Raw genomic sequence first — 15,308 nt, forward strand, 5'->3', positions numbered from 1 at the left:
GGTACAGGAAGGACAGAAGTGAGATGTCTGTCTGGGCGTGGAAGGAAAAGCTGAGGAGCCGGTGTGCTTTGGTCCCCTCATTCCTTGGCCTGCAAACTTGACTCCTGCGAGGAGTCAAGGGGGCTCAAAGTCTGCTTGTTGCTATACCACCCCCTCCAAATGGAAGATAATGAAGGAGAAAGTGAGGACAGAGCAGATTAACACAAACAAAACCTTCTTTGAAGATAGGTAAACCTAGCAAGACTCAATGAGGCAAAGAGAGGAAACTCTAACAATCTTAAGTAGCATATAGAGAACTATGTATGATCTCAGGAAGGGGCGTGTGTTACCTTAAATCATCATGGGATAGTAATAGCGTTATGCTGGTAGATACCTTAGAAAACTTAGAAATAGATACAAACGGTTGTTTGTGCAATTACGTAAATCACTGAAATCAGCTCAGGGGGATAATCCACTCATCATTTCCAAAAGGCATCAGGCCCAGAGAGTTTTACAGGCAAGCTTTACCAAACCTTCAAGATTGGATGATTTTAAAGTGTGGCAGAGAATAGGAAAAAAGTGGAAACTATTTAGTTTCTTTTATGAAGTTTATCCAGATTTTTTATAGGCAAATTTTACCAAACCTTCAAAGAATAATCTTACACAAAATATTTTAGAGAATGGGAAAAGTCGGGGGGACTCATAAAGTTACCCTGATGATACCAAGTGTTGGCGACGGTATGAGCGCTGTGCCGGGGTCAGGAGCACGGGGTCTGGAGCCAGGCAGCCTGGCTCTAGTCTGCCCCTCAGCATCTGGACTGCCCACAGGCGTCAGCCTCCCTCTACCACCTTCCTCAGGATGTCGGGAGGGTTAGCGGAGCTCACACACTAAGCACTTAGCATAGTCCTTGATACAAGTAAACGCATCATTAGACCCCCACGCTTCTGTTGGGAGTGCAGACTGATAGCCAACTTGGGTGCAGTCGGGTAATTCTAAAGGTCTGCCCTGGAGAAACCCACCTGCCTATGTATAAGGAGACACGTGTAAGAGTGTTTATCGCAGTACTGTCTCTGATGTTCATATACTGTCATACTGTGCAGTAACGAATATGAATAAACTCTGCGTATCACATGAATACGTCTCAAAATGGTAAAAATTGGGCAGAAACAGTAAGTTGCAGAATATGTATGACGTAGGTAGGCAATTTAAAAACCTGTGAAGTAACACAGTGTGGTGCTGATGGAGACTTAAATATGTAGCAAAAAAGTGATAAAGTCTAAATCTGAGTGAGACTGCAACATAGAAGGGAAGCTGAGGGGGGGCGCCATAGAGAGAGAGAGCGCGCGTGCACAAGGGGGGGCGGGGTTCACAGAGAGGGGGAGAGAGAGAGAGAATCCCAAGCAGGGCTCGAACTCAGGAGCCACAAGATCCTAACCTGACCCTGACCTGAGTCACCCAGTCGCCCCCTGCCTTGAATATCACGTGTGCGTGGACGAGGACCTGTCCAGTGTCCATCGTGCACAGGTTTAGATTCAACAATAACGAAGAGCCTTCGAGCATTACACGCAGATTTTTCAGCAAAGGGAAGACACTGCCTCTCCCACCCGGGCCTCCTAAAGGCCCCAGCCTGCCTAGAACAGGAGCTTCCTTACTTCTGGTGGCTAGGATTTATTAAATTTTACTTTAATACCGTAGCCAATTTAAAGACTTCAAAATGGGGCAGCCCGTGGTCGGGAAGGCCCAGCACCAGACGGCAGCGTGGGCGAGGCTGGCTGGCTTGCTTTGCTCTGTTGCCCCTGGACGTGTCTGACGGGTTCCTGTGTTGCCAAAGGTTGGGAAAAGTGGAAACATTCCGGCAGGCACGACTGTGGACACGAAAATCACCCACCCGACCGAGTTTGACTTCTACCTGTGTAGTCACGCCGGCATCCAGGTGAGGACACAGTCTCTGTGACACGGTCTGCGTGTTCAGCAAACACTGGAGGATCACAGACCTCACGCCGAGCGCTCCCGTGGGCTCCGGGGACGTGGTGTGGAAGGCGGGGCTGGGGCCCGAGCCCGTCCCCGGGGAGGTGGGGCGGTTAGCCGGCGAACAGGTGAGTCGGGACCACGGGGTGCTGGGGAGGAAGGACCCACTGGCGTGCTGCGGCCAGGGTCCCCGTTTTAGATGAGGTGAGGTCAGGCAGGCGGAGAGGTGGGTGCGAGGCCAGGGGCGCTGGCGAGGCCCGAGGGGCGTCCTGTGTGCCTGGGGCCGACTCCGGGCCAACTCATTCCCACGTGGTGGGCTTCACCCTTGTCCCCCGCCACGCGTGTTTGCAGGCCGCACAGGGACGCTCTGTCAGTGCAGGGACCCGCGGTTTTTGTCATCAGACGTTCGGCGCCGCGTCCTCGGTGAGGCGTCGCGCGGACGGGTCTCGGCAGCACCCCGGTGTGGGTGAGTTCTGGATGCCTCGCTCGCGTGCTCACGCCCTGACCCTCTGGTCCGCTTTTAGGGAACAAGCAGGCCTTCCCACTACCACGTGCTTTGGGACGACAATCGTTTCTCTTCCGACGAGCTGCAGATCCTCACCTACCAGCTGTGTCACACCTACGTGCGCTGCACGCGCTCCGTGTCCATCCCGGCGCCGGCGTACTACGCTCACCTGGTGGCCTTCCGCGCCAGGTACCACCTGGTGGACAAAGAACATGACAGGTAAGTGGCGTGCCTCTGCCGGCCGGGGTCGCGTCGGCAGCTGCGTTTCCCGAACGGGGAAGCGGCCGGGCCCCGGCGGCCGGAGCCGTCGGGCGCCCACCCGCCGGCGTCTTCCCCGCCGCCCGGCGGCTGCGTGGGCGCCTCCCCGGGTACCCGGGGCACTGAAGGCCGCGCTCTCTCTCTCTCTCTGTCCCCCCGCGCCCGCAGTGCCGAAGGAAGCCATACCTCCGGGCAGAGTAATGGGCGAGACCACCAAGCCTTGGCAAAGGCGGTCCAGGTTCATCAGGACACGCTGCGCACCATGTACTTTGCTTGACGTGTCGTAGTGTTTACGATGGTGTACGGAGTTGGATTCACATGAGACCAGCTACACTCAGACCAACAGATGCCCAGCCCTTCCGTGACAGCCAGCATCGAACATGAGACGTCATCGATTTTCGTAGATTCTCCATCTTCCAGAATGCCTTCCGTCCCGGATTTCAGACTTGGATTTTGAACTGCAGACCTGTATGAGACCCCATTGTCGTAGGAAGTATGGTTTGCCAAAATCTAGAAGCTGCTTCTTAAAATAGAGTCCCGTGTTTCCTAAAAATCTCCTAAAACCAGTCTATGAACTCAGGGCTTTAAAACATTTTTAATTTATTTGGTCATTCGATTTACTTGTTTTTAATACGTGATTCTCTATGAAATTGATGGGCTCAAACTAGCTGTGAACGTTCTCAGAGAGTGGAAGCAAAACACAGAGCACGGCAGTGGTTTTAAAGCCTTGAGCGTTGTGACGGGGTCGCTGACGTCTACACCAGAGTGACCCTAGTGCGCTCCTGACAGGGCTCACACAAGCTCTTCGGGGCCGAGGGCAGGTGGCCCGCCGAGGCGCCCACGGGCGTCTCGCTCTGTCACCACCCGCCTCTCACTCAGCTTGAAATAAGGAGCGGGGGCAGAAGACGGGCCATGTGTGTTTACAACATTTATAGGTCCAGAGAGATTGGCAGACAAGTGCCATTTTAATAAAAATTTATTTAAAAAAAAAAAAAGAAAAAAGACAATATGCCGACAGTCTAATCGTAAGATTTGTCCTATAGGACTGTGACATTTATTTTCCAAAGTTTCTAAAGAATACGGGTCTGTGGTGATAAATACAGTACAATCCTTTTTCACTGTTATGTCTTTAATGTAAGAGAAAAAATATATATATCTGGTTTGCAGTATTAATGTGATAGGTAGATGCTGTTTTTCATTTTATTGACTATGGGGTGCTTATTGTGATCTGTTTAGCATATCAGGAGTGTTTTGGAGCCTGGAGACTGGACCGCCTCATGTGGTTCTCGCGCTTACGTACAGGAGTATGCAATTGACTCAATGTGACCGCGACCCGCCTTCCCCGCGTAGATTGCGTAGCCTGTACCTTGGGGGGCACCGAGCGCGCACGGCAGCCGCTCGCCGCCACCCCACCTCCCGCCCCCGTGTGTTACTCAGCCGGTTAAGCACAGATGGAATGTACTTATTCTTCCATTCCTGGAACAGGTCCACGTGTCGGAGTGCACTTCTCTCTGCGTCTGGTTCTCTGTTAGACGAGTCTCGTAGGATCTATGCACTGAAACGCGCAGAGAGCCGTCGGCGGTGGCTCCCCGTTGGGCGCGAGGCCAGCGGCCCGCGACGGAGCCTGCCCGCGGAGGTGGCGGACTGCAAAGCCCGCAGAAGAGATTTGCATTCTGGGCCCCAGACGCGGGTTTGCCAATCTAGAAACCGTCGCACTAAGCGTGATACCACGGACAACTCCGGAAGGGTAACAGCAGACGATTCTGTGCTAAGTGGGCTGTTTGTCCTCGTAGACAGTTTTTAAAACAAATCAAATCCACGTTCAGTGTAGAGATTCGGGGAAGGAGACGAGCCCTTCCCCCCCCCCCCCCCCCCAGTGCTGCTTTGTGCTCTGTAGGCTTACCCCTCCCTGCCGACGGCCCTCCCCGGACCCCCTCCCCGACACTGACCTCTGGCCCTGCGGTGGGACGGGGGTCCCGATGGGCTGCCTCTTGCTGGAGACAGCACCCCCACCTCCATCCTTGTCTGCTGGCTCGGAGGGGGGAGGGGCGACCACAGGCGGGGCTGTGACCGACACTCGGCCTAGATTTTGGCGGCGATGACAAAGGGGCGACTATTGTTTGTGAAGATATATACTCAGAGTGGTGTGTGCGTGCGTGTCTGTGTGTGCATGTGGGTGTCTTAGTAATGGCGTTAGCCTTTTCTTGCTGTATCTTTTTTGTTTTGGGGTTTTTTTTGTTTTTTGGGTTGGTTGGTTTTTTTTTGTTGTTATTTTGTTGGTTTTTGTTTTTTTGTTATTTTGGTCTTTTTAAATGAACAGAAGCCTCTGCTCTAAGAAATGTTGCAATTCCCTGTCCTTTTATTGGCAAGTGGCACTTTCTCCTATTTTCAGAAGGATACCAATACACTCTTGGCTTAAATTACCAGGAGCATCCAAGCTAAGGAGGGAATCTCTTCACTAATACACCTTCGAAATCTGAAATTAGGTTAGTTTTCAGCCATGTTTAGGGTCATCTGGAACCGTGTGTCTCAAAGGCTTGTTTCTGCGACCTGCCACAGGGTCCTGGCGGTCAGGGCAGTGGCGGTGCTTGGTAAAAATGCAGACCCCTGAATCAGATTCTCCAGAGCTGGGCTGGGCGTCTGTATTTTGTACCTTCAGCCGGGATTGCGGGGCTGCCTGAAGTCTGAGAACCCGTGAGGGAGAACTTTCTGAAGAGTAATCTCCCTCGAGCACCGAGGGCCCAGCCCGGGGGAGCCCTTTGGCAGTGTGGGCAGGTGCCTTCTAAGCTAACGCCTAGGAGAGATCACAGGCTGACAGAAAATTAGACCTTTTTTTTCTTTAATCATTTGAAGGCAAGGTGTTCCTTTTCGTGGGCATAGTACTTCGAGAAAGGTACTTTGTACAGCCCTATGCTAGTTTTATAAAACCTTTCATGCTAAAAGCATTAACAGACCAAACGTCTCCAGCTGGGTTAGCTGCATACCTTTGTACACATCTGATGATTCAGAATTCAAATGGCTGTAGTTACAGTTTCTCAGGTAAATAATTGTTTTCCCAAATTTCTACCAATCCCCCCGTTACTAGGATCAGTTTTGAGACAGCGTAAAACCTCAAAGTGCAGTAGACTAAGTCTGAGCCCTGTTCATGCGGAAGCCAAAAGGGGCCCTCGCCCGTCTCTGACTGTGCTTGCACCCCCCGCCCCTGGGCTACCTCGGCCCTCGTGGCCCCAGATTCCCAGGGGAGCCCCGTCCTCCGCGTGCGTGCGGTCACCGGAGGCTCGGGGCCCGTGTGGACTCGAGTGGCGTCCGCTCGCTGGCTTTGCCCCGCCCCACTGTTAAGTAAGGTGTGCCTTGCTTTAAGCAAACTGAATGTGAAAATTATGATGTAGAAATCTGGATTCATTAAAGAGGAAAACTAGGATTTATCTCGTCTCTTTCAAAGAGGTCTCCCAATGAGATTCTTATACTGGTACTCTTCCTAGTAGATTTTAAAATGTTCGCTTTAAGAGAAATGACTGTACCCCCCCTCCCTTCCCCACTGTTCTGCTCGCCCCGCTCTCGCCCTAGTGACAAAGCAATGAAGGAAACCCCGGGGGAGCCGAGGGCGGCCGCTGCTTTGTGCCCGTGCCCCTTGGGGACGCTGAGATTCCAGCCTGTTTGTGTGCTACAAGCTCAGAATTGCCTAGTGCGGATACGTTATTGTAAAACTGGGCATACCTGTGCTTTTAGAAAGGGACTGTTTGGTTTGGGAGTTGAGAAATCTTCACACACACACTTTTGATACGTTATAGGGTCTGCTTTTACTTGTTAACGTGATGTCGCTTTCTGGTGGTGGTCTCACACTCCCGTGGATGAATGTTTGCACTCTAGAACCACAGGCGGCCCCTGGCCCTCGGTGGGTGGGGGTGGGGGGGGGGGGCTTGCCCGAGAGGGACGTGGTGGCAACGGAGTGATTTCCCTGCTCTTTTGAGGTTGGCCGGGGTCCCTGCTCTGACTGATGTTCACCCTGGCTGCGGGGTGCTCATTGGAAAAGACCGTGTAGTTCAGTTCCTGCAGCGGGGTGCGGGGTAGTTTTACTGATGTCATATTATATGTTATTTTTATTGTTGGTAAATGCAAATGTTGCTATTTATTTTTTTTCTTTCTGCTCTGGTTCGATTTGGCCGATGTGGATATCCCAGTGCATGTGGTACCTGATGGATATGCTAGCAGTTTCTTTCCCCCAACTTTTATAAATTGCCTAATGTTTACCTGCAAGTTTGCCGGATGATTTTATTTTTGAAAGCCACAAATGTAATTTTTCTGGATGAATTGTTTTTCTTATATATGCAGCAATGTAATTTTACATTGATCTGCAGGGTGATTTAAATTTTATTTTTACAAGGCAGTTTTTCAGTCAAATTATATATTTGATACAATATGTTAAGGGTAGACCAGCCAAGCGTCCTGCAGTTGGGACACCAGACTGTCTCTGGGGGGCCTTGGGGGGCTGGGACGGCTTCTCTTGGTTGCTTGGCATCATGGAAGCACTTGGCTTGGTTCGTGGAGCCGTCAGGATCTGGATGTACTCCTTCAACGGGACTTTGATCTGTTGGACAGTTAAAAGGATTTTTCATGGGCATTTTCCTTCACCTAAGGCAGTTCCATTAGGAGGAGCTTTAGAAGTTGACATAATCCAGACAGTGGACAATCCCAGTGGCCCAGACAAGCCATAGAAATTTCCCTGTGACCTCTCTTTGACTCATCTCTCACGCTCATGAGAAAAGGAATGTACAATAAATAGAAACTTCCTCAGTGTTCGTACGCCTCACTTTCAGAATGCAAATAGTTTATTTATATTTTAAGCCCTTCCCCAGAGTAACCAAGAATCTTCTCCCTCGAGCTGCCCTGCCTGCGGGTTTCGGCTGCGGTGACGTTCTCTTCAGTGTGGACACGGTGCACGTGTGACTTTGTAATGGGGCTGTCTGTGTTACACACACACGCTGACTCTTTTGTAAGGAAGATTTTCAACTCAGAATAATTGCACTGATTTTTTGACAACTTCCTTTTTATTATGTCCAACTTTGCATCTGCTGTACTTGTTTGAAATGATTGTAAATAGATGTAGGGCCGCAAACGTGATAGGAACGCGACGTGTCGCTTTGTTGTAGGGTACTGGCACGTTTTCAGTATTATGTGTTAGAGTCGCGTGGACTTCACTCTGCCTCTTTAGCCTTGTGTCTGCTGACCATTCATGAAGGACAAATTAGCCTCGTTTTCTTGTTTTCCAGAAAGGAAGTTTGCAGTTTATTGAAAGGAGAGTATGCTCTCCCGTTGAGGTCTGAAGATTTAACTTTAAGAGGGTTAATTATAAATCCTTTGAACGCTCTCTTTGGTCTAATTCCTGGTTGTTTTTCATGGCTCCTTAAAGCATTTTCTTCCAGTTCCATCCAGCATCTGACAGTTCGGATCAGAAGCATCTGTGTGGCCAATGTTGCCAGACGGTGAGGGCCTCCCTCACTTCTCTTTGGTCAGCCATCATTTTAAAGCCATGAGATCACTGTTGTGTCAAAACCGTCATTTGTGGCTTAGCCCATCGATGCTGGAGAGACCTGAGATCCAGCGCTGTTCCTTTATGCCTTGTGACGTTGCTAGATGAGAAGTATGTGCTCCAGCCCACAGCCCACAGTGTGTAATTGTTTGCGGTCAGGCTACCCAGTAAGACACACACGGAGCTTCTAGACCCAAACCAGACACGAATGTGTGTCAACGTAGCGTCGATGCCATCGTGGTGCCCTCCGTAATGCTTTTTTGGTTATGTTTTGCCATTTTATTGTCTAAAGTGAATGTATTGGCCTAGCCGAATCACCACAGAAAGTGGTTTCTGAATACGTTTTAGTTTAAAAAAAAGTAAATAAATGCAGATAAAGGCTACCTCTGAATTCTCAGTAGATTCGTGTTTGCTCTTAAGCGTAGCTATCCACACTGAAAATAGCCAAAACGTTGCCTGAATAAACTGAATTGTGAACATCTCTCTCTCCAGTTCTGGCTTGAAAACGCGTGTGCCATACTGTGACCCGTGGGCAGTCCCCTCCTCCCCCTCGGAGGTAAGAGAGGCGGGCCGGGACTCCTCGGGGCTGCCCGGCTCCGTTTTAGGACTCGTTTTAGGACTCTAAGCAGCCAGCACGAATGAAACGGAAGAGCCTCCCGCACCGTCCTCCCAGGCTGGCGGGAGCGCCTCCGTGCGGGGCTGCGTGCAGCGAGACCCTGAAGCGGCCTGTGGTCCTGGCCTTGTGCGCTTCCCTGTTTGCTGTGAGAAAGCACTCTCTTCTCTGCTTCACTTGTGAATGGGTTGAAAATGGCTCCCTCTGCGCTCTCCTCCCTTTTTATACGCTCTGTAAAATCACAAAGGTGCTTAAACACCGACTCTTGTGCAAAAATAATCCATCTAAAGTGGCCGTGTGGTCGCAGGAGACAGTGCGGTCGTGATCGGCCTTTGACCTTGGAACCTTGAGTTACCGTCACTCCCTACTTAAAAATGATCTACGGTTTAAAAGCAAAATGTTCTGTCCGAGTCCAAGGCCCTTTGTTTGACCGGACATAAGGGCCCACAGCCAGCATCTTGAAGTCGGAGTTCCCAGGGCCCCCTGGGTCATCTGACACTAACTCGCTAACTCGCAGGCAGTCTGTCCTGAGAGTCTGTCACCTACCGCTCTGAATAGCCCTCCCTGTGATTAACCACTTTGCTGCCAGAACGTCCTTTGCCCACACGCTGCCGTGGGTCAGTCGGGGTCGCCCTCTGCCCTCTTCACCTCTTGTCTTTAGGCTCGTTAGGTTCTCTCATCTTTGAAGGTCCGCATTTGCTGCGAGACCCCTCCGTTGGTTTGCTCTTAAATTGTTGAGGGACGGGCGGGCGGTTTTGCGGGAACGGACATCTGGGGGCGTGGAGGTTGCTCTGCTCGCTCACCGGACGCTCATCAGATGCTGACTTTGGCGCAGAGAGGTTACGCGTGTAACATGACCTGGCAGTTTTTGCCTTTAGCACTGTCGTTTTGGGTTTTGATGCTTTTCTCGCTGCGCGGCTGCTTTAATCCTGAAAGAGCTAAGTGTCCTTTGCGGTCTTTCTACGAATGTTTTGTAATGGCGCGACTACACTGTTTTGTAGACACAGCCCTCCCCAAGATGCGTGGGCGCTCAGCGCGGGCACCCTCAGTGTCTGCTGACCTGCTGCTTCTGGAACTGCTCGGGCGCTCTGGGTTGGCCTTCTCTTCCACCAGAATCCCATTCAGGGCGTTTTCAGGGGACACCGCACGGCAGCCCACTCTGATTCAGTAATGTGAACTGTTGAACTCAGATCTGCCCGTGAGCTCTGTGCATAAATGTCTCCAGAATCCCAGGGTGGGTCTCTCCCGCCATTTTCGCGTTCATGAAAAATTATTTTAAAAGAGGGAGCTGAAGACTACTGGTGCTTTTGTTAACACTTTTCTCTTACTGGTTGATGTGAAAGAGTTAAAGCTAAAACACCAAATATTAACTCTTCCTCCTCAAGTGTCTCCAGGAACTAGATGTTGAGGCCACCCTCGTTAAGCACCTTCTGAATCAAGGTCCTTCAAACCGTGAGTCGATCCCAAGACCAGCCTACACCATGAGGCCAGGGGTGCGGTGCAGGCCAACTGCGTGGCCCCTTGGCACCACTTGGCAGACCTCGGTGCTTGTGTTGGGGAGCCGAGGCTCCTTTGAACTCTAGAGACTGTGGGGACAATCTGGGGGGGGGGGGGCGCGGGAGAGGGCAGGTCCCTCTGACCCAGGAAGTGGGTGGCACCAGTCCTTCCTCTGGTCTCCCTTGGTACCCGACTGAGCATGTTCTGGAAGACCCAGTCTCAGCCTCTGTGCCTTTAAAAGTCCGGTCCTCAGTGTCCTTTTGGAATCGCGTTGGGGCTGCGTTTTCATTGGGAAGTAAGCCTGGATCATTCCACAAGTCAATCATTGACCTTCTGCCTTTGAAGCTGCGTTTGCTCCTCAGCTCCTGACTTTGTAAACTGTGATGCCCGTGCATACTGTCTCACGTCGGAAAACGTTAGGTTCTTGTAGCCGCAGGATTTCCTTTCCAAGTCCACGTCCGCGGCGGGGATTCCGGGAAATGCGCGCAAGATCCATCTCTTTTAGTCAGGCGTCGACCGTAACCGTCAGCAAGACCTGGTGGTTTGTCCCCTTAGTCGCTTGACAAGACTATTTAGTGTCATGGAACTAGATTTTTAGAAAAGGAATTGGAATCGTGTCTCTGGTAAATTGCGCGTGAAGTCCTCAGACGTAAGGTGCTATTCAGTCCTACTGTCCTTCTCTTGGGACGCTTTTCGTTAGCGTTGCTCTGTTTTGTGTGGTGTGCGGGGAAGCTGCTGACTGGGGTGAGCCGTGCATATAGGACTCCCGATGCTGACACACCTAAAATGCAGTTTTTAATCTCTAACTCGTCCAAGCCAGGTTTTGAGCAGTTTCTTGGCTGATGGTCTAATGACAAAACACCTTACCCTGTCCGGGATGATTTTATTGCTTTCAAGTGGGGGAAAGAACCCAATGCTATTTATTTTGAAAATGCATAGAAATCCACCCTTACTGGCTCCTCTTGGCCCTCCCTTCTCCCAGTCTCTCCTTTTTGAAAGGCAGTGAGTGCGTCTTTCCCTCGGCAGAGGTGCTGGCTGCAGAGGGGAGGACACATTCAGAATTTCGGATCTTCTTCCAAGGCAAATGCACGCGTGACTAAAATCCTGAGAGTATATAGTGTAGCACTAAATGGAAATTTGAGTCCTGAGTTTGATAGTGGTTTTAATGTAGTGGCTGAAGGTATGAATTCATGTTTTGTAACTATAGAGGCAAGTGAGTTTTTACTTTTTAAAAAGTTTTAAGAGAATAACTGTTAAGTTTCTGTGCAGCAAAGTGGCTAATTACTCATTAAATACAAGAAAAGAATGTAGTGTCTAAATCCAGATTTTTCTTACCTCTGATACACTTCAGATTACTTACCTAATATGTATTGAGGGGTTTTAACCCTGAGTTTTATCAACTTTTCTAGTTTTATTTTATTTTTATAAAATAATTGAAAAAGAACCAAAAATGAATTCAGAAGTTCCATAGGTAGATCTTGCCCCTTCTTAATTTTCCCCCCACAATAAAACATTTTAGAAGATATTTTGAATCCAAATGTATTGTGACCATTGAAAGTTTACTATTTTCTAAGCAGCTGAGCAGCTACAAGGGCCTCGTTTCAGGCGGTACTCTGCGTATTGTCTACGGACTGTTTATACCTGTGCGGTGGGTCTATGTGACGACGTCTTGTGCTTGCAATAGAGAAACCGTGCAGTGCTGTTTTGTAAAACTGAAAGTTCCTGTACAAACTAGTATTTATATACATTGGCCTCTCTGTATAATTTCTCATTTGCTACATGAATTGTACAATTAATTATAAAATTATAGTACCTGCTAAATACAATTCGGAGGCTTACGTCCTTGTCTTTTGTTCACTACCATTCCGTGTGTTTTGAGGATGTCCGATGCCTGCATGACGCGAGGTGGTAATGCCACTTTAAATCAAGCCTTAATCAGATGTTAAAATTGTAAGTTTCAGAGTATGCAAAAATATTAGGCAGGGTGGGTTTAAACTGTTCAGATCAAGATGCTATATCCTAAATCAACCAGTCTCTTCTCTGGAGTTACAAAGGGAAACTTTCGGTGATCCAGATCCCTCTCTCGCGCTCTCTGGTCTGGCGTGGCCGTTGCCACTGCTCGATGAAAACGGACCATTGTGCATTTCTGTGGCAGTCAAAATGACCTATTCTGAAAGTCTAGAGACTTTTTCAGGGTTACTTTTAAATGTTTGTTTTTTTTTCCCTCCAGTCTGAGATTTATTTATGGCAAATGGAGAGTGTGATTTGGGCATGAATCTTACTGAACCTGCTCACGTTCTAAGCTTTCTTCAGGTAGTGCCACCTGCCATCGCTTCCGCATAGGATTATCTGGATTTTTGTTTTTGTAAAAGCATCTTAAACTTAGACATAAAATGGAGGGGACCCAGCTTTCTTTACAATGTGGATCTACCTCAGTTACACAGTTGGGTGCTATTTACTAAGTCTGTCAAATCAAATTGGAAAAAGTAACCAAACAGCAAGATATAACTCCACACAAAGCTTGAAATCATAATTTCCGTTTATTTAATAATCTTTTTATTTATTTTGTGCCTTTTGTGTTGAATCCTAATGCATTGAAAAAATCAGTATGAAATTAAAATTCTTACATTGCAGGTGGGGAGAAAAGCCCAATTGGCCATGGAATTTGATAGGTTGCCCCCAGCCAACAAGTAAGGTAGAACTGAAATCCCAACTGCCCTCTTGTGAAAAGAAAAGAAAAAAAAAAATTATGTCCAAGAGCAAATTAACATTTTACAAACAAATTCCAAACTCTTCTATGCACGTACTTAAAGCTCTCTCTTCATTTTCTGTGCCAATGAAGGGGCAGCCAAGACAACTCCCACGCACTTAACTGTTGCGGGTTTTGCCATCTGTGCCCCCCCCCCCCCCGCCACCTCTGGTGTATTTTATACATTTATTTCATAAGCAGCAAATGGACTGTTGTCGATTTCGTCTCTCCTGGTGGAGGTGTTGGTGGCCAGGGGGGAGCCGGAGGAAGAGGGGGGTGCGGGAGCCACTGAAGTGTGGGGTGGGCCGTGGTGGGGTGGGGGGAGGCCTGCATTCAGCAACAGCCCCGGGGTTGCCCTGAGTTAGGCAAGCTTTCTGGCAGGTGAGAAAGTTAAGGTAGGAGATCGATGACTTTCCATGCTTTTATATTTGGCAGTTTACAATTCTAGACTTTTCCTACTGTGGTGATCTTTTTTAACTTAATTGTTTGGAGGTAACACAATATTTTGGAGTCTTAAGAATTTGATTTTATACCAATAAGAAATAAAAATTAGGGATCTTTCCTGTAGTGTATAGTTTTACTATTTTAAAGAGATCTCTGAATTTTACAAGAGAACCAACATTCCTTAGTGGCAAAACTCTGAAAGTTGATTTGGGAGGCTTTTTGCTGCAGGATCTCCAAAAAATGGGATGATTCTAGTTAAATGTTCTCATTGTTGAGCGTCCATCGGGTCAGTACTTGAGCTCTATTTTGTAGAGTCGCTCATCCTTCGGTATGCTGCATATACAGATCGGCGCCGTTGCACTTTCTCAGTGGTGAGAAACGCCCCGCAATTGGCTCACCAGTAAGCATTCTGTTCTTTCACCTAACAAGAGTACTTTGGGGCAGGTGATTAAATTTATATAGGTACCTCAAGAAAAAGAACCTGAATATGCTGCATTTTGTTTCTTTAGCTTTTATATGTAGCATTTTGTTTTGCTCTTATCATTTTGTTTAGATCTACGCTTTTTGGACCCCAATAGACTGTTGGACGAGATTTTAAAGTGACTCTTGTCGGGATACAGGATCCTTTGTTTTTGTCTTTTCAACTTCAGTATCTGGTTCAAAGGTCGCCCACCATTAGTGCTACTTCACCCAAATGCACCTGCGAAAAAGGATACCGTGTGCGTAGGCAGACAATAATGTTCCCAGTCCTTTCTGTTCATGCTGCTTCCTTAATTCTTTTCTCCGTGTCATCAAGAGGTTGGATGACTTGTTTCTAAGGTCAGACTTAAACATCTTGGCATCTTAATGGCTTCAACACAGACCTCACAAAATTGCCATTGAGTAAGTAGCATGATCCTAAAGGAAGCGCTGGCATCAGGCAGCCGGATGGATCTGGTCTCGGAAGAGCCAGTCTCCGCGTCTCTCCATCCCCAGCCCTCACCCTCACCCGGCAGGTGGGGAGTGGTCTTGATGGACGAAAGACAAACTGGTGAAGAATGCCAAAGGCTGAGACACTGAGCATCTATTGTCACGTTCAAGCTTAGCTGGGTCCTTTCGAGTTTGTTTTACAGCTTACTAGGTTAAGTAGTTTGCACTATTTTTGCAATAAATTCATGGAAAACCTAACAGTTACTTGTTTTGTTTCTTACTGTGTGTATATAAACTAATACTAAAAGTTTGGCATAGTGTTTTTTCACCTCCTTACATAACCCTTAACATGCACAGAATGCTGTAAATCTGATAAAATATGATGTGAATGATATTTTATAAAGTTATTTTGTATGGTGTCAATTTTGTTTTGCCTCATAGTATGTCAGCAAAAAATAAAATAAAATTCCTCATATTTACAGCTGCCTCTCCCAAAGATTTTCAATTACTCACAGATTTTATTTGGGCACTATCTTCGGTACGGTGTAAGATTCCAGGTTTCCAAGGTGGGAGCACGCCTCCAGTGATGGACGTCCAGAGGCCTAGTCTGCAAGTATTGGACCAATTCCTTGAACAACATATCCAGAAACTCAAAAGGGCTAAGCATCAGTCCCTGAGAATTCGGGTTTGGGGATGAGAGCCACAGGAACGAACTAGAAAAACAAATGCGATATCTAGGGGGACTGGGGTGTTTCTACTCTAAATGCCATGAGAAAGGATGAAGTCAAAAGCCGCAGAACTAAGCCCCAGGCAAATGCAAGCCCTGAGATCCACATTGTGTGGGAACCGTAACTG

General features: G+C 48.3%; 1 protein-coding gene across 1 annotated transcript in view; it reads left to right on the top strand.

The window, feature by feature from the left end:
- The window catches only part of AGO2 (argonaute RISC catalytic component 2), a 93,902-nt gene extending 78,968 nt beyond the window's left edge, over positions 1 to 14,934 (top strand). The window contains exons 14-16 of the mRNA XM_032591972.1: positions 1,812 to 1,913; positions 2,473 to 2,672; positions 2,880 to 14,934. Of these exons, the coding sequence (XP_032447863.1) occupies positions 1,812 to 1,913; positions 2,473 to 2,672; positions 2,880 to 2,988 (411 nt within the window). The 3' untranslated portion in view covers positions 2,989 to 14,934. The remainder of the gene's footprint in view (positions 1 to 1,811; positions 1,914 to 2,472; positions 2,673 to 2,879) is intronic.
- The last annotated feature ends 374 nt before the right edge of the window (positions 14,935 to 15,308 follow it).

Source organism: Lynx canadensis, chromosome F2, assembly GCF_007474595.2.
Source record: "Lynx canadensis isolate LIC74 chromosome F2, mLynCan4.pri.v2, whole genome shotgun sequence".
NCBI lineage: Eukaryota > Metazoa > Chordata > Mammalia > Carnivora > Felidae > Lynx > Lynx canadensis.